A 19,271-nucleotide genomic window follows, 5' to 3' on the forward strand; every position below is an offset into this window, starting at 1 on the left:
CCAGCCTCAATACTGGTACTTTTGTTTACCTGGCTGGCTAAAGGACCTAAAAGAAGGTTCAAAGTTGGGTCAAACTTGGCTTTTACAAAAAAACTGAGATTAGCATACAACTTTAATTGCCTATGTGTCTGGATCTATATTTTGGGCATAAATTGAACTTTATTATATATGATGTGTTCAAATTCAAGATACATTCAAATCAAACTACCTAGGTTTGTAACAGGCATATTTTATTCTGTTACCTTCCACCACTTTCCCAAGAAATTCCATAGAAATATATTTGGTGCCAAGTAAATGTTTGAATTGCATTAAAAACACAAAGGCAACAGGCAACACAAAACCAAAATAACACATTGCATTTAAAGAATAGTGTCTTTCAATTGGGTCAAGAGTAATTGCATTTAATAACATTAGCCCTCTTGCAGGCATGTCTATAGTCACTCTTGGATGACCCGTGTGATAGTGGTTATGATGTGCTTTACACAACACAGCCTCCAGTGTTCTGAGAGTCGCGTCTGTATTCTGGATTCATCCTCTCCACAGTGGGTATGTCAGATGAATTAGCTTCCTGTTACAATGCAGGGATGATAAATGGTCCATGTCATTCTGCTGCAGTTGAAAGTCAAACACCTGTCAGACACAGAACCAATAATTAGAATCACAGGGATGACAATGTGCTATAAGCTTATACAATAGCATATCCAGCTGCTATAAAGAAAACTAAACTAAATACCAGCTAGTCTGCTGTATGATAAAAGCAATACAGAACGACATTGGTAATTCAGAAACAATTTCATTCATAACAACAATCAATATATGGCTCATAAAATGTATGCGCTTTTCTTCCATAAGAGTTTGCCAATTGTTTTGTAGTAGTATAACTGAGTGAATTCAAAGGTGTCATCTACCATGAATGCATATGCCTTAGCTTTTTTTTCATGGAACCATTATTAAGTAAAAAATTTACTGTCTGCTTAAAGTCTAAATCCAGTCAAAATCAAAAACTGTTTTCCTGTATTTAAGCACATTAAGACATTACTTATGGCCTCATACACACGACCTGTTTTCCCAATGGGAAAACTGCAAGGAGAGCTTTTGGCCAGGAATTCCGGCAGTGTGTATGCTCCTTGCAGTTTTTCTGATGGGAAAACTGCCAAAAAAACGCTGAGAAAAAAAAAAAAAGAGAACCAGCTCTGTTTTTTCCCGGCGGACTTTTGCCTGGCGGTTTTTGGCAGTTTTCCTATGGGAAAACCTGCAATGGAGCATACACAAGGCCAGGCTTCCCGGCCAAAGCTCCATCGCAGTTTTCCTGTTGGGAAAACCGGCCGTGTGCAGAGGGAAAGACCGCCCGAGCAGGTTCTCGGCTTTCCCCTCGGGATTTCTGGTGGGAACTCTTCCCGTTGGAAATCCTGCACGTGTGTACGGGGCATTGGACTCGTCCCTTGTGTTAATATGCTACTATAATGCTGTTATAGTAATCTTCCTCCGTTCTTCCTGCCACCCCACAACTATAATCTTCCAGTGCAGCAGGGGTTAATACAACTAGATGGCTGTCACAGGCTCACGTAAAGACAGCCTGACTATGTCAAACCTTTTCTGCCCTGCTCCGCCATTCATAGAAGCCATACTACAGCTTCTATAAATGGAACAGAATTCAGAGAGTCGTGGTTAATGATTCTTACTCTGAATGGTCCAAGGTTATCAGCGGTGTACCCCAAGGTTCAGTGCTGGGACCCTTACTTTTCAATATATTTATAAATGATATTGGGTCTGAGATCAAAAGTAACATTTCTGTCTTTGCAGATGACACCAAGCTATGCAGTGGAATAACGTCCTTGCAGGATGTCTCCAATTTACAAGCCGACCTCAATGCTCTGTCTAATTGGGCGACTAAGTGGCAGATGAGGTTTAATGTAGATAAATGTAAAGTTATGCACTTGGGGGCTAAGAATATGCATGCATCATACATACTAGGGGGAGTACAACTGGGGGGATCTGTAGTGGAGAAGGATCTGGGGGTTTTAGTTGATCATAAGCTCAATAATGGCATGCAATGCCAAGCTGCGGTTTCCAAAGCGAGCAAAGTCCTTTCTTGTATTAAGAGAGGTATGGACTCCAGAGACAGAGATATAATTTTGCCCCTGTACAAATCATTAGTAAGACCTCATCTGGAATATGCAGTTCAGTTTTGGGCACCAGTTTTAAAAAAGGACATCGGAGAACTGGAGAAAGTGCAGAGAAGGGCAACCAAACTGATAAGAGGCATGGAGGAGCTCAGCTATGAGGAAAGATTAGAGGAACTGAATTTATTCACTCTTGAGAAGAGGAGAATAAGGGGGGATATGATCAACATGTACAAATATATAAGAGGTCCATACAGTGGACTTGGTGTTGAGTTATTCACTTTACGGTCAACACTGAGGACAAGGGGGCACTCTTTACGTCTAGAGGAAAAGAGATTTCACCTCCAAATACGGAAAGGTTTTTTCACAGTAAGAGCTGTGAAAATGTGGAACAGACTCCCTCCAGAGGTGGTTCTGGCCAGCTCAGTAGATTGCTTTAAGAAAGGCCTGGATTCTTTCCTAAATGTACAGAATATAACTGAGTACTAAGATTTGTAGGTAAAGTTGATCCAGGGTAAATCCGATTGCCTCTCGGGGGATCAGGAAGGATTTTTTTCCCCTGCTGTAGCAAATTGGATCATGCTCTGCTGGGGTTTTTTGCCTTCCTCTGGATCAACTGTGGGTATGGAGTTGGGTGTATAGGATTTTACTGTGTTTTTTAGTTTGTTTTTTTATTTTTTGTGGTTGAACTGGATGGACTTGTGTCTTTTTTCAACCTGACTAACTATGTAACTATGTAGAAATGGAGGACGGACGCATGATTGATAGGTTCCATTCATAAAACCTGTCCCATTCATAGAAGCTGTAGTATGACTTATACCACACTCCCTGCTGACACCATAGGCCCCTTTCACACGAGAGGTCGGATTGGGTCTGGTTGTCCATTTTGCAGCCAAACCCTTCATTCTTCTCTAAGGAATGCTGGATGTAAACAGACTTGTGTCCATTTACACTTGGCTACCTCTGGGTCCAATCCAGTCAGGCAAAAAAAAAAAAACGGAAGGAGATCCATTCTCCTCTGGCTGGTCGGATTGGATTAAAGGGCAGTCAGGTGTAAACAGACAGCTGGTTTGTTTACATTCGGCTGCCCATAGAGCTGTCTGTGTCTGCTCTGTAAAAGCAGAGTGGACATGGAATTGTCATCCAAGCGCTCTGCTCAGCTAACTTTCTTACAGTATTTATACATGAAGTTTTATGTTTATCATGTTTATGTGAGTTAATAAAGTAAAAAAATCCTCCCCAACTAGCTAATTCTTAAAGCGGGGGTTCACCCAAAAAACAAATATATCACATTACATTCAGTATACCGAAAACATGTACAGTATGCCGAAGTCCCAAATGACATTGCGGCACTGCACAGGAACGCCCAGTCCCGCGGGAGTGAGTACCCGGAAGCCGGGAGGAAAATACTGATAATACCGTATGTACACCCCCCAAAAAAAACGGCATACTGTACATGTTTTCGGTATACTGAATGTAATGTGATATACTTGTTTTTTGGGTGAACCCCCGCTTTAAGGTTAGTAGAATAATGATTCAGTTCATCGTCAACATTTCCAAACATGGATCAGCAGAATCACACTGTATCTAATTGTTCATCATGGACAGTAATTTCAATAATTTTACCCTTGCAAAGCAGTTGTTAGGCCTGGACCTTTTATCTGCTGATCCTAGGGGGTGTTTGACGTGAGGCTCCTGCCTCTAAACGCACATAGGCATTTAGAGGCAGGAGCGTTTAGAGGCAAAAAATAAATACACAGCAGAGTTTTAGCAGAAAAAACACTTGACGAGCTTAAACAAATGTAAACTAGGCGCATTTAGCGTTTGAACATTAATTCATTTCAATGGACAAAATACCTGTAAATTATTATTCTGCCTAATTAAATTAATTACTGACCAAGCCCTTGATGTGCATATACGTATTACAGGACTTTACAAGTGTCAGGAATGTTTACTGCCAAAACTGCTGCCAGGAGGAAAAGAGTTTAGGAGAGTTAGCAGAAAATCCAGTGTGCGCAAGGCCTTACTGGTAAGGGAACCCGGCAGTGTAGCCTTACGGCTTCATGCCGGAAACCCTACTGTGCATTCGCAAGGCCCTGCTCCTCTCTCCTACTGACCCAGAGAAAGGAGCACCGCGGTGACATCATGGCCTGCGGCACAGACTCCCGGAAGTGAGAAGTATCCTTGTCCCCCCCCCGAAAGGAGGGGGAAATTAGACAAATGAGCGGAAGTTCAACTTTTGGGTGAAACTCCGCTTTAAGTTCACAAAAAAAAAGTCAGTGACAATGTGCTATAATAGCCATTGTACAACATCAAACAGAGATGTCATCTGCAAGGTTAACTCCATCATAAAGAATGAGAACATAATCAAGGTCCATTTTCTAAAATGTTGGGTTTCCTTTCAAACCAGATACTCTTGAAAAACATATATACTAACAAGCACAGAATTAAAATAAATCCAAACCCAATCAGGAAAATCTCATATAAGCTTTAAAATATTAAGCCTGGTACACACTGGGCTGAAAAACAAAAACAAAAAAACTGACAGCGCAGTTCAGAGCCGCTGCACTAACAATCTGATGTTAGTGTAGCGATCTTTCCCGCTGTTCTATTGTGTTCTGACCGGGGGGCGGCTCCCCTGCTAGAACACGCTGTAACGTTAAAAATTAAACATGAATCCCGTGTGAACATCCTACTATCTCACTACGGGGTCGTAGCACAAAAATATCAGAGAATATGCCCAAAATATAACCAAACTGATTATCATTTTCTTCTTAGTGAACCTTAGCTGCCACCATGGGTTGAAGCATTTGTCCTGGGAAAACTCCCAATTTTCCGAAATAAGAAACTTTATTTAGCGTAGTTTATTTTATTATGTAAAAAAGATTTGTTTCTCACAAACTAGTAAAGTTGATTTATTTTAGATTGAAATATAAGCCAAGACATTAGCAAATAAAGATACATTTTAAAGTAGTGTTGAGTATTCCGATAGCTCACAGCTGCCTTTTTGATCCTAGCAGGGTAGAAAGGAAATCACAGTCGTTGTAAAAAATACTATGTAAACAGCAATAATGCTAAGAAACCTAAAAAAGAATCCCTACCGTAAAATGGAAGCAAAATGTATCCAAGCCCTCACTTTTTAAAAACAAAAAAATTATTTTCCCAGTGCCCAGACTATAGACATTAAAGCCGTAGTAAACCGCACTTTTTTTTTGTAAATCCCCTGCAAGGTAAAGTCATAATGTGCTAGTATGCATCGCATACTAGCACATTATTAAATACTTACCTTAGAATGAAGCCCTCCAGCGGCTCGCTGTCACCAGTGACAGGGCTTCCATCTTCTCCCGTTCTCTTTTCCGTGTTTGCGTGCTCAGTCGTCTTATTGGCCAAGCCGCAATGACGAAACTCCTGGGCATGTGCGTGGAAGTCATGGCCCGGTCGCACGGAGCTCTCAAGGGACGGCACGGGTATGTCGTCCCTTCAGAGCGCATGTGCCAGGGACATCACTGGCTGCATGCAATATGAATATCTCCTAAACTATGCAAGTTTCGGAGATATTCACTGTACCTACAGGCAGTGGCGGCTGGTGGGGCTTTTTTTGGGGGCGGCAAACATCCCCCCCCAGGCTACCGATGGAGCGTGGCATGGCACTAACACCCCCCCACTACCCGCTGTCCTCCTTACCCTGGATGCGGGCAGTGAGAGCAGTGGTTGGAGCTCTTCATCTTCCAGCATAACAGGCTTGAGGAAAGCTGCTCCAGTGTCCTCTCCTGGAGCAGCTTCTGTGGTGCGATACATGAATCTATCCATTGCATATAGGGGAATGGAGAGAATAGAGGGGGCGGTGCCCGGGCGTCCCTAGTGGCAGGGCCACCAATGCCTAGACGTAAGCCTTATTATAGGATTACCTGCATATAGGGGGGTGGCGAAGAGTGATCGGGCAGCGCCCAGGCCCCCTAATGGATGGGCCGCCACTGCCTAGAGGTAAGCCTTATTATAGGATTACCTGCATATAGTGTGGGGGCGAGGAAAGAGGGGGCAGGAACCGGGGGCCCCTAATGGACAGGCCGCCACTGCCTAGAGGTAAGCCTTATTATAGGACTACCTGCATATAGTGTGGGGGCGAGGAAAGAGGGGGCGGCGACCGGGTTCCCCTAATGGACGGGCCGCCACTGCCTAGAGGTAAGCCTTATTATAGGATTACCTGCATATAGGGGGGTGGCGAGGAGAGAGGGGGTGGCGCCCGGGTGCCCCTAATGGATGGGCCTCCACTGTCTAGAGGTAAGCCTTATTATAGGATTACCTGTAGATACAAGTAAAAAAAAATAAAGAATTTAATACCATTTTTCAAGTACTTTCAAAGTTCTTAATACACAGTAAACAAGTATAACAAGCCATCCCTAAAATATCTAGCTGTATGGATTGTAAAGTCATTCTTTCTCAATGATCACAACAAGGGGCTAGATTCAGGTAGGGGCGCGCATAGTTATGGCGGCGCAGCGTATCGTATTTACGCTACGGTGACGCAACTTACAGGAGCAAGTGCAGTAGTCACAAAGCACTTGCTCCATAATTTGCGGCGGCGTAGCGTGAATGGGGCCGGCATAAGCGCGCATAATTCAAATGTGGAAGGGGGGGCGTGTTTTATGCTAATATGTGATGACCTGACGTGATTGACGTGTTTTACGAACGGCGCATGCGCCGTCCGTGTACATATCCCAGTGTGCATTGCTCCCAAGTACACCGCAACGACGTATTCGTTTCGACGTGAACGTAAATTACGTCCAGCCTTATTCGCGAACGACTTACGCAAACGACGTAAAAAATAAAAATTTCGAAGCGGGAACGACGTCCATACTTAACATTGGCTAAGCCACCTAATAGCAGGAGCAACGTTACGCCGAAAAAGCCTTACGCAAACGACGTAAAAAAACTACCGCCGGGCGCACGTACGTTTGTGTTTTGACGTAACTAGGTAATTTGCATACTCTACGCCGAAAACAACGGAAGTCCCCTAGCGGCCAGCGTAAAAATACACACAATTTACGCCTCCGCATTCAAGCTACGTCGGCGGAGGAAGCCTATTTTTTAGACGTATGTGCCTTGGAGAATCGGCGTAACGATTTGAAACCGACGCAGATTTGAAATTGCGGCGGCGTATCTGGAGATACGCCGCCGTAAATGCTTGCTGAATCTAGCCCAGTGACTCTAAAGTGGGGGTCTCAGTTTTAAACAACTTAGAAAAACCTGCTGTGTGTTTGGGTTAGAAGGCAGGTAGGCGCCACGATCTGTTCTCTACAGAAAACAACAGAAAATGTATTATCTTCTTTTTAAACTGAAATGAATTTCTTCACAATGCCTGCAGCTACAGAGGTATTTTAGGACTTGATTTAAATTGCTTTTGCTATTTGGTCAAATCAAATATTTTAGTGTGCATAGTCTAGGCTCAAGTTCGTTTTAAATGCGTCTACAGTATATTTCAACTGACAATACATAAATGTGCATATTAGGGAAGGCAAAGATAATGTACCTAGTGTAGTAACCAGATGTAGTAATCGGATTTCACCATTTAGCTAAGTTTACAGTGAACTTAAAGCTAACTAGTTCTATAGAATACTACACATTGCACATTGCAGGTGTATTATTAGGTAAACCCTAAAAAACTAAAACGCAAAAAGGTCCATTTGAACAGTAAACTGTATAATAAAAACATACTGAGGGTCTATGAACACTAGCAGCAGGAATAAATTCAGATATCCGATGAAAAAATCCATCGGTCCGTTTTCATCGGATGAACCGATCGTGTGTACAGGGCATTAGAGGCTCCTCTCTTCTTTTTTATATTCAGTTGTGACATGATGCTACTCTTATATCAAGACATCGCTTGTATATCAAGACAACATTTATTAAAACATTTTACTCTCAAATCAAGGTTTTACTGTATAAGCATTTTTTCCAAACATTCCCCTCCGCTCATTTTTCATTATAATGAATGTACACTGGAAAAACATGGAACACTCCTAAACGCCACGTTTAGGCGCGATTAGCATTTTTTCGGCCTGAAAACTCCTCTCCGAAACGCACTTGTGATGCTTTTATTTTCTGCCTCCAAAATCTCCTCTTTAAATATGCCTCTAAACACAATAATGTGCATGGACATTGAGCTGCTTCTAAAGGCAAGAGAAAAAAAAAACGCAAAACTTCAGTATAATCAGCGTTTTTTTAATCCCAGGATGGGTCATACTGGCAAATGTCCTTATCATAGTTTCAAGAAATAACATTTAAAAATAATTCTTTATTCTCTATGAGCAACACTTGAATGAGCCAGATTGTGCATATTATGAGGACCAGCATACAATGTAACATAACAATTAACTTTGTAAAGCTTGACATCCATAGGAGATCTCATAAACTGAAAATAATAGGCTCAGAGTCTCTGGAAATTCTTATTTTACCCAAATATTTATCTATTATTCAGTTCATGTAAAAATTTTCTCCCTATTAGCATCACTGAGGCAGTATATTTCTGGCATTTCTCTGTTGTCTTCTTCTACCACTGTTTATTCTTTAACCACTTCAATACCGGCCCATAGTCATATGACGTTCACAGATGGGATCTCCCATCCTGTGTGGACGTCACATGACGTCCTGGGCCTTGTGAGGGGATATTTCAATGATGCCTGCAGCTAGAGGCATCATTCAGATATCATTATTTGCCGGTGGCCATTCTGCGCACCATAAGAACGATCATAGCGGCGCCTCCTGCCGCCATTCGGTGCTTCTCCGGGCTCTCTCGTGCCATCGGGGGCCTGGAGAAAGAATCATCCAGCGCCGGATTGGAAGCATAGAGATGACTGTCATCTCTATGACTGTCGGAGGTCCGGGCGCGATGTGATGACGTCACGCCTGGGTACCCGGAAGTAAACAAAGGTGCGATTGTGGCTAGTAAGCATAAAATCTGTGAATTTTTTTTCACAATCTCATGCTTTACAGCCTGGAGGAGAGATGTGGGGTCTTATTGACCCCACACCTCTCCATAAAGAGGACCTGTCACACACCATTCCTATTACAAGGGATGTTTACATTCCTTGTAATAGGTATAAAAGTGATAGGAAAAAAAAAATAAAAGTGTAAAAAAAAATAAAAGTAAAAAGATAAATAAAAAAAGTTTTTCCCATCAGCAGTATATAGCAGCCTTGTGACTTCTAATAGTGTCTGGTTAAAGCTTGTAGGAGGAGTCCTCTAATTGTCCTATGTAGCTGCAAGACACCTGACCCTCTATATGGACAGTGCTGATTGGCCCTGTGCTGATTACATGCACCCTCCCAAGAAAAAAAAAAGGAAAAAAACTCTAACACACCAAATTGGGCATGTGCAGAGTGACCCCAAGGCTCTGTACTATTAGCAGATGGATTGGGGACAGTAGAAGAAGGAGAGGATCAGAGAAGATATGATCGAACAGCCTTATCACACAATGCAGAGGATTAACCCCTTAGGTTACACAGTGAGTATAACAAGCATGAGTAGTAACTTATGCTTGTTATACTCACTTAGGAACCTAAGGGCCAATATAAAGACAATGGGCCATATTCTGAGTAGAGTTACGACGGTGTATCTCAGGAAACTCCGTCGTATCTCTCTTTTTTGACCTGCGTATCTATGCGAGTGATTCCTAGAATCATTTTCGCATAGATACGCTGAAGATCTGACATGTGTAAGTCACTTACACTGTCGGATCTTAAATGTAATTCGCCGCTGGCCGCTAGGTGGCGTTTACGTTCAGGTCTCATTTGTTTATGCAAATGAGCCTGATACGCCGATTCACGAACGAAATCGCGTCGCGTAACCGTCGCTTACGTCGTTTGCTTAAGCGTAAGGTTACCCCTGCTATATGAGGGGTAACCTTACGCCTGTCCCACGTATGCCATGTTAAGTATGGCGTCGGGTCCGCGTCGTCTTTTCCCGTCGGGTACGTCGTTTTCCTTAGTTGTTCTTGAATACGACTTTACGTCAATGACGCACACGTCGGCGTCATTGACGTTTTCCGCCGAGAACTGGAGCATGCGCACTGGGCTATTTTTAGGCCGGCGCATGCGCAGTTCATTCGAAATGGGGGCGCACTTAATTTAAATATAAGCCGCCCCCTTTGAAATACGCAGGGATACGCCGGGCCAAATACACTACGCCTCCGCAAACTACGGAGCAAGTGCTTGAGGAATACGGCACTTGCTCCAGTAAGTTGCGGCGGCGTAGTGTAAATAGCTTACGCGATGCCGCCGCAGAAAGTACGAGAATATGGCCCAATATGCATATAAAGACTGATTTTACACTTTAATAATGCAACATATCTTTCTTGTTTGGAACGTCCAAAGGATCCTACACAACTGACATAGCATACATAACTCCGTATATTTTGTTCTTCTTACTTGTACTATTAAAAGATAGATCTTCATGTATGCACTCTTCATGTGGCTCTAAAATGCCACTGTCAGACTCATAGACTGCATGGTACACCCAGCATTACTTTATTATTAGCTCTAGTAATTGAAGCACTTGTAGGATTCCCTAAGATCTTATTCTCTTTGCTTTCTTGGGTCACAATATTGTTTTACATCTGGCCTCTTTCCAGCTGTACACAGATTATTCTGGCATTCAGACAGGAAGCAGTGCTCTCGTCACTCTCCATGTCCCCTCCCTTCCCTCCTTTATTGTCTACGCTTTCCTGAAACATTGTTTTTAGCGATGAGTTTGTTTGAGATAAGATTCTTCTTGTATGGTAATTTGTTCCATCATAACTACAGTTTTTGGTTTACATACTTGTTTTCCTGTCACATCTGCCCAAATGGCATATTTCTACAGCAGATCATAGCCTGTGACTCATTTCTGTTAAAAGTAATATACTGACCTGTACTACTACAGTACATAAATGTGTGCATGATGTTCAAACCTTGTACTATGAAGCTGACCAAGAATCTGAATATAAACTGTCAGTCAGTTAAATGGGTTGCAAAAGCAGGTGCAGCGTTGGCATTTCTTTTCCAGTCCTATATTCACCATAGAGCCACTGTAAGGCACTGACTGGCAGGATTGTGGACAGTGGTTCTCAATGTTATTGTGACCAGGTCCTAGTAAATGCATCTAAAACGTTCCATGCCCCAACAGTAAAAAGATAAATACAAATTATATACCCGCAATACAAGTACCTAATATGTAACCAAATTTTGGAAGGCTTGGGATGGGGCTGAGTGTCACTGTGGGGGATGAAAGTTCTGGAGGAGGTCAGGGGACTCAGCAACAGACTTGATGATCCTATAGGGGATGAGCTCTTTGGAGGGAGCAGGGGGCAACTAAGGGGGATGGGGTCTCTGTAGGGGGACTGAGGGTCTCTTCAGGAGACTGGGGGCTTTACAAGGGAAATATAGTAGACTGGAGGGCAATGAGAGGCCTAGGGTGCGCTGTTGGTGGCACTATGGGAGACTGGAGGCTCTGCGGAAAGCTAGTGGACACTATGGAGGGATGGGGGCGCTGTGAGAGGTTGCCAGATGCTATGGGGGCTGAAGGCTCTTAGGGGGCTTGGGAGCAATGTAAGAGGTTGGCATTATAAACCACTATGGAAGGTTGGGTGGCACTATGGTAACTGGAAGGCTTGTTTTCTCAGAATCTTAAGAAGTCCTGCTTTGGGCCCTGTAGCCCAGAGTCTTTGTAGAGCTTTAGGTGGGAATAAGCTGCCATATTCCAAGGTGTATATCTTACCTAGTAGCTATTAGTCTCAGCTGTGCACAGAGCTTTTATATATATGAGCTGATGTTAATCAGTTTAGTTAGTTGCTTAGAGGGGCAGATGTTTTGTTTGTTTTATGCTATAAACTTGTTGGACAAAGCCCTCCTGCATTTAAACTATGCTTGCTGGCTGCCTTACTGAACAAAAGTGCAGGACAAACCCTGCTTGGACTCACTGGATGCTTCTGTCTCGTGCATAATTTACCATTGCCAGTGTCAGTTGAGCCTGTCTGTCAGGGAAGGCTTGCCCATAGCACAGATGAAGTTTCCTGGCGCATATGTATGTACATGTGCAGGCCGGCCAGAAACTGGCAGAGTAGATGTGCATAAGCCTGGGCATAGGTATAAGAACACGCACAGCCAGGTGCCCGCCTGCCACAAATACTGGCACCAAATGGGCTATTTAAACAAAGGCTGCAGCATTGGCTCATTGCTGTTTGGTCTATAGCGTTCTGTGAGTTCATCCCTGATTCTTGACCTCTGATCTTGACCCAGCTTGCTCTTGACTATGTTTGCCTGCTACCTGTCCTGACCTTGGCTTTTTTCCTGGATTCTGCTTCTGCCTCCTCTTGCTGCCTGATCTGCCTCACCGCTGCTGACATTGGCCTGCGACCTGACTACTCTTCTGCCTACCATTTATGCCTGATCTGCCTGTGTTACTGACCAGTCTTGTTTGACCCTTCTCCCTTTTCATCCAGCCTGCTTCATCTCCTTCCGTGCCAGCTCATTGGTCAGCAGCTTGTCCTGCTGCCACATCTGCCTGCTGACAACTGCTACCACGCAGACTACTGGACTGATCACAGACACTCATACCCCACCGTGCTCTCATTGCTGCTGTCTCCGGCTACCAGTTGCCCCTGAGCCAGAGCTGTACGAGAGACCTCTTCACGTCTGGCTCACTAACCAGGTACGTTACACTGCCTCTTTTACACCGCACAGAATTTTCAGCCAAACCAGCGGATGATACGACATGTGCAGATAAACACACTGGAAGAAATACAATTAAAGGTCTGGTTAACGTCTAGTCAATTAACATTGTTTTCTATCAAGTGTTAAAGCGGAGGTTCACCCTAAAAACATGTATTTAACATTCCATTCAGCATAATTCCAACATTTACACTATGCCGTTTTTTTTTTTTTTTTTTGCTGTACATACCGTCTTATTGTTATTTTCCACCCGGCTTCTCACTCCCGCGAGAGTAGGCGTTCCTATGCAGAGGCTCGATGATTGACGCCTTGTGAAAAACTTCCCCCTGGCGCATCACCAGTTTTCCAAAAGTAGCCGAACTGCTAGTCGGCTCTATACGGCGCCTGCTGTGTAGAGCTGACTGCGCAGGCGCCGTATAGAGCCGGCTACTTTCGGAAAACTGGTGACGCGCCTTATGCGCCGGGGGGGGACGTTTTTCACAAGGCGTCAATCATCTAGCCTCTGCATAGGAACGCCTACTCCCGCGGGAGTGAGAACCCGGAAGCCGGGTGGAAAATAACAATAAGACGGTATGTACAGCAAAAAAAAAAAAAACGGCATAGTGTAAATGTTGTAATTATGCTGAATGGAATGTTAAATACATGTTTTTTAGGGTGAACCTCCGCTTTAAGGGGGTGTTTTTAGACCCCAAAACGTGTTGGCTATTCTTGACTGTTACTGGAATAAAGTCGTATCTGGAACTCTTATGCCGCGTACACACGATCGGTCAAACCGATGAGAACGGTCTGATGGACCGTTTTCATCGGAAAAAAACGATCGTGTGTGGGTCCCTTCGGTTATTTTTCCATAGGTTAAAAAAAAGCAAATTTTTTTTAAATTTAACCGATGGATACCTAACCGATAGAACAAAACCAATTGTTTGTAGGCACGTCCATCGGTTAAAAATCCAGGCATGCTCAGAATCAAGTCGACGCATGCTTGGAAGCATTGAACTTCGTTTTTTTCAGCAAGTCGTTGTGTTTTACGTCACCGCGTTCTGACACGGTCGTTTTTTTAACCGATGGTGTGTAGGCACGACTGACCATCAGTCAGCTTCATCGGTTAACCGATGAAAACAGTCCATCAGACTGTTCTCATCGGTTTGACCGATCGTGTGTACGCGGCATAAGCCGTAGTATAGCAATTCAAACCTCATTTTTGGGACCTAATTGTCTAGGTATGGACTTTCAATATTGACTGGGTTTCTTCTGATGCCCCGTACACACGACCGAGTTTCTCGGCAGAATTCAGCCAGAAACTCGATCGGAGCTGAATTCTGCCGAGAAACCCGGCCGTGTGTACACTTTCGGCCGAGGAAGCCGACAAGTTCCTCGTCGAGCCAAATAGAGAACATGTTCTTTATTTCCTCGTTGTTCAATGAGGAAAGTTGGCTCGCCGAGATCCTCAGCGGCTTCACACAGAACTCGACGAGCAAAACGATGAGTTTTGCCCGTCGAGTTCCTCGGACGTGTGTACGGGGCCACAGACACATTTCTGTTTCCTTAGTCTAAAATATCACAACTCAAATTAACCTGTAATGGGTAACTGGTAGCAGGTATAAAACACTTATGTGAAATGTGAGACCAGACTTAAAATGTTTGCTAAAAACACTGAGGGGGGTTACAAAGTGTCTTACTTTTTACACGCAATTAAATCATACCACATCAAAAGTCTTCACAAGTGCAATGTTAGCAATTTCTTCGAAATGAATGAATTGCTTATTACTAGCTTTGTTCCAGGTTTGATATTCTCTTGTGGTTTCTCTGTGAAGAGTAGTACTCACACTTCTACTCACACCTTTGCCATCATGAATGAGAAAATATTGCACATACTGTATCAAGTCTTGCTTTGCAAAATGTGTTGTGTTTGAAACTCCCAAGCTCTTTACAACAAGGTGATCTGATACGGGTGATCTTTCATTTATAGATAAGAAAATATTCTGACACAATTACAGATATTTGCATAAGTATGTCTGGATCTTCTGAATCCTATGGGTATCTTAATCCAAGAGCTTATCAAAATTTTTAGTTAAATAAACAACTACAATCTGGCCTTTTCTCCTCACACACAGTAAACACTTTTGATTTTAAAAGTATTATTATTATATAACGCCAACAATTTGCACAGCACTTTACAACATGAAGGCAGACAGTACAGTTATAATATAATTTAATACAGTTTGAATCAGAGGGCTCTGCACATTAAAACTTACAATCTAGGAGGGGGGGGTCAAGTGATACAAAAAGTATTAGCTGTAGGGGATGAACTGATGGAGATAAAAGTATAGTTGTTAGGTGGGGGTAGAATAGGCTTCTCTGAGGAGGAGGGGTTTTAGGCATTGTCTAAAAGCAAACAGAGTAGGGGACAGTCAGACAGATTGGGGTAGGGAGTTCCATAGGATGGGAGAGGCTTGGGAAAAGTCCTGGAGGCAAGCATGGGAGGAGGCGACAAGAGAGCTAGAGAGCAGGAGGTCTTGGGAGGAATGCAGAGAACAATTAGATTGGTATTTTAAGACAAGGCTAGTGATGTAGCTGAGAGCAGAGTTGTGGGTGACTTTGTAAGTTATTAGTATTTTAAATTTAATTTGTTGGGTAAGTGGAAGCCAGTGGAGGGAATGACCAGACCAGAGCACTTTGCGACGTGGCTCCCAAACAAAATTGATGACCTTCCCCCCCCCCCAAATAGAGCTTTCTTTTGGTGGTATTTGATCACCTCTGCGGTTTTTATTTTTTTGCGCTATAAACAAAAATAGAGCAACAATTTTGAAAAAAAAGCAATTTTTTTTTACTTTTTGCTATAATAAATATCCCCAAAAAAGATATATATATATATATATAAAAAACAGTTTTCCTCAGTTTAGGCTGCTATGTATTCTTGTACATATTTTTGGTAAAAAAAAAATCGCAATAAGCGTTTATTGATTGGTTTGTGCAAAGTTATAGGGGCAGATCCACAAAAGGATTACGCCGGCGTATCTATTGATACGCCGGCGTAATTTTAAAATTCCTGCGTCGTATCTTTGTTTTGCATATACAAAACAAGATACGACGGCATTTCGGAGGGATCCGACAGGCGTACGTCTTAGTACGCCGTCGGATCTTAAGGTGCAATATTTCGGCGGCCGCCAGGTAGCGTTACCATCAAATTCCGCGTCAAGTATGCAAATTAGCTATTTACGGCGATCCACGAACGTACGTCAGGCCGGCGCATTTTTTTACGTTGTTTTCGTTTGGCTTTTTCCGGCGTATAGTTAAAGCTGCTGTTATGAGGCGTACTCAGTGTTAAGTATGGCCGGCGTTCCCGCGTACAAATTTGAATTTTTTACGTCGTTTGCGTAAGTCGTTTGCGAATAGGGATTTGCGTAGAATGACGTCACCATCGTGAGCATTGGCTTGTTCCGGGTTAATTTCGAGCATGCGCACTGGGATACCCCCACGGACGGCACATGCGCAGTTAAAAAAAAAACTTTGTTTACGTTGGGTCACGACGTATTGACATAAAACACGCCCCCATTACATCCATTTGAATTCCGCGCCCTTACGCCGCCAAAGATACACTACGCCGTCTAACTTACGGCGCGAATTCTTTGTGGATTCGAAATAAAAAAAATAAGTTGCGACGGCGTAGTGTATCTTAGATACGCTGCGCCCGGCGGAAGATTACGCGCAGATATGTGGATCTGCCCCATAGTGTCTACAAAATCGGGAATAGTTTTATGGCATTTTTATTAATATTTTTTTTTTACTAGTAATGGTGTTGATCAGCGATTTTTATCGTGACTGCGACATTATGGCGGACACATCAGACACTTTTGACGCCATTTTGGGACCATTGTTATTGATACAGTGATCAGTGCTATAAAAATGCACTGATCACTGTAAAAATGACACTGGCAGTGAAGGGCTTAACCAGTAGGGGGTGCTAAAGGGGTTAAGTGTGACCTAGGGATGTGTTCTAACTGTGGGGGGGGGGTGGCTACCTGTGACACGACACTGATCACGGTTCCCGATTACAGGGAGCTGTGATCACTCCTGTCACTAGGAAGAGTGGGGGGAGATGCTTGTTTACATCAGCATTTCCCCATTCTTCCTCCCCGTGACACGATCGCAGGTACCCCTGCGGACATCAAGTCGCGCAAGCCCACAGTGCCACATCTTAAAGGGGACACACCTGTACGCTCATTAGCCCAGCCGTGCCATTGTGCCGACGTATATTGTTGTGCGCTGGCCAGCAAGGGGTTAATGATGGACTGAAGGGGGGATAGCCTATGTAAAAGTAATCCAGTGAAGAGGGAGTTGCAGTAGCTGAGGCGGGAGATGACCAGGGAGTAGATTAGGAGATTTGTGGTGTCATTGGTTAGAAAGGGGTGTATTTTGGAGATGTTGCGTAGGTTGAAGTGGCAAGATTTGGACAGTGATTGGATGTGGGGCCGAAAGGATATTTCAGAGTCCAGGATTACACCTTGGCATGCAGGGATGGGGTAGGTAACAGTTGTGCCATCAATCTTGACAGGGAAATCAGGGGAAGAGGCACGTGGGGGAGGAAATATTATAAGCTTGTTTTTTGATAGATTGACTTGAGGAAGTGGTGTGACATCCAGACTGATATGTCTGTTAGTAAATTAATGATACATCAGGAGACTAAGGCCCCTTCACACTGGGGCGGGAGGCGCAGTTCCGTGTTCATTTTTAAATCATTGCATTCATTTTTTAAATGCCGCTGGAGTACAGTAAATACATGAATTTGACTTGGTCTCATCCTCCTGTAATCCACTGTGCAGCATGACAAGAAACGTGTTGACATCAGGATAGAGTAGAGTGAGCGGAAAGATGAATAGATTATACGTCTTTAGGACAACGTGCAGCTTTAGCTGATATAAGGGGAAGAATCAATTGGTCATGTTGGGAATTTCTGTCTTCTTCCTACTGTGCCCCCAACAAAATATGTTTTCAAACACCTTCTCTCGCTCCTCATATGTTTATAAATGCACATTCTAGAATGGCAAGTCTGCATATTTGTAGAAGGATCTATCACTAGACCATTATCTAATATCTAGTAGTTTAAAGCAGAACTTAAAGCGGAGCTCCACCCTGAAGTGTAACTCCCGCTGATTGGAACCCCCCCCCCCCCCCTCCGGTGTCACATTTGACACCTTTCAGGGGGGAGGGGGGTGCAGATACCTGTCTAAAGACAGGTATTTGCACCCACTACCAGCCACACAGTCTCGGGCAGACTGCGGTCATGACGTCACCTCCCGTCCCCCCCCATTGTGTTCTGGGAACATTCGGCTCCCAGTACACAGCGGGAGCCAATCGGCAGGCGTAGCGCGACTCGCGCATGCGCCGTAGGGAACCGGGCAGTGAAGCCAGATCGCTTTACTTCCTGGTTCCCTCTCCGAGGATGGTGGCGGGGCAGCAGAGCGACGAGCGATCGCTCGTCCTCTGCTGCGGACAGCATTGGACTCCAGGACAGGTAAGTGTCCTAATATTAAAAGTCAGCAGCTGCAGTATTTGTAGCTGCTGGCTTTTAATATTTTTTTTAAGCGGACATCCGCTTTAACGATTAAACAAATAAAATGTAAAAAATACAAGAGCTCGGTAAGGAGTAGAGAAATAAAATGTAATACATACCTGATTTCTTACTCTGGCAGATTCCTTCAATGCTCCCCCTCCCCCCGATCATTAGTACAAAGCTTTCAAGAGCCGACCACAACAGTTCATACAAAATGATCAGAAGGGACAAATGCAAAAAAAAATCTTGACCGAGAACAGAACAAACAATTTTTGTTTAATCAGTACAGTATACTTTTGATCATGCATGCTCGAAAATGAAAGAATACATTACAAATCACTTTTCTGTATTCTGTCATACACAAATTTTCATAACTTTAGTAACCTATTGTTTTTCGATATGAGAATAGCGTGCAAAAAAAATAGACGGTCATTTGTCCGATGTTATCATCATGTATACAAGGCTTAATGCCACGTACACACAACCGTTTTTCGGGTTCTAAAAAATTTAGTTTTTTTAAATTGTCATTAAAAACGACCGTGTGTGGGCTTCAGAGCATTTTTCGGATTCTAGAAAATGGGCAAAAAAATTTTTGAACATGCTCTATTTTTTCACGTCATTTTTAACGTTGTAGTTTTTAAGGTTGTTAAAAATGGTCGTGTGTGGGCTTTAACGACATGAAAAACACGCGCATTCTCAGAAGCAAGTTATGAGACGGGAGCGCTCGTTCTGGTAAAACAACCGTAATGGAGTAAGCACATTCATCAAGCTGTAACAGACAGAAAAGCGCGAATCGTCTTTTACTAACACGAAATCAGCTAAAGCAGCCCAAAGGGTGGCGTCATCCGCATGGAACTTCCCCTTTATAGTGCCGTCGTACGTGTTGTACGT

The 19,271-nt window shown here is 43.5% G+C and overlaps 1 protein-coding gene across 5 annotated transcripts in view; it reads right to left on the reverse strand.

Annotated features, from left to right (window-relative positions):
• Positions 1-209: 209 nt before the first annotated feature.
• The window catches only part of LOC120945616 (glyoxal reductase-like), a 206,597-nt gene continuing 187,535 nt past the window's right edge, over positions 210-19,271 (reverse strand). For 3 of the 5 annotated variants that reach the window (XM_040359926.1, XM_040359927.1, XM_040359923.1), the window contains one exon: positions 210-630. In XM_040359926.1, the coding sequence (XP_040215860.1) occupies positions 529-630 (102 nt within the window). In that variant the 3' untranslated portion in view covers positions 210-528. The remainder of the gene's footprint in view (positions 631-19,271) is intronic. The other 2 variants (XM_040359928.1, XM_040359925.1) reach the window with 1 other exon arrangement.

Source organism: Rana temporaria, chromosome 7 (assembly GCF_905171775.1).
Source record: "Rana temporaria chromosome 7, aRanTem1.1, whole genome shotgun sequence".
Taxonomy (NCBI): Eukaryota; Metazoa; Chordata; class Amphibia; order Anura; family Ranidae; genus Rana; species Rana temporaria.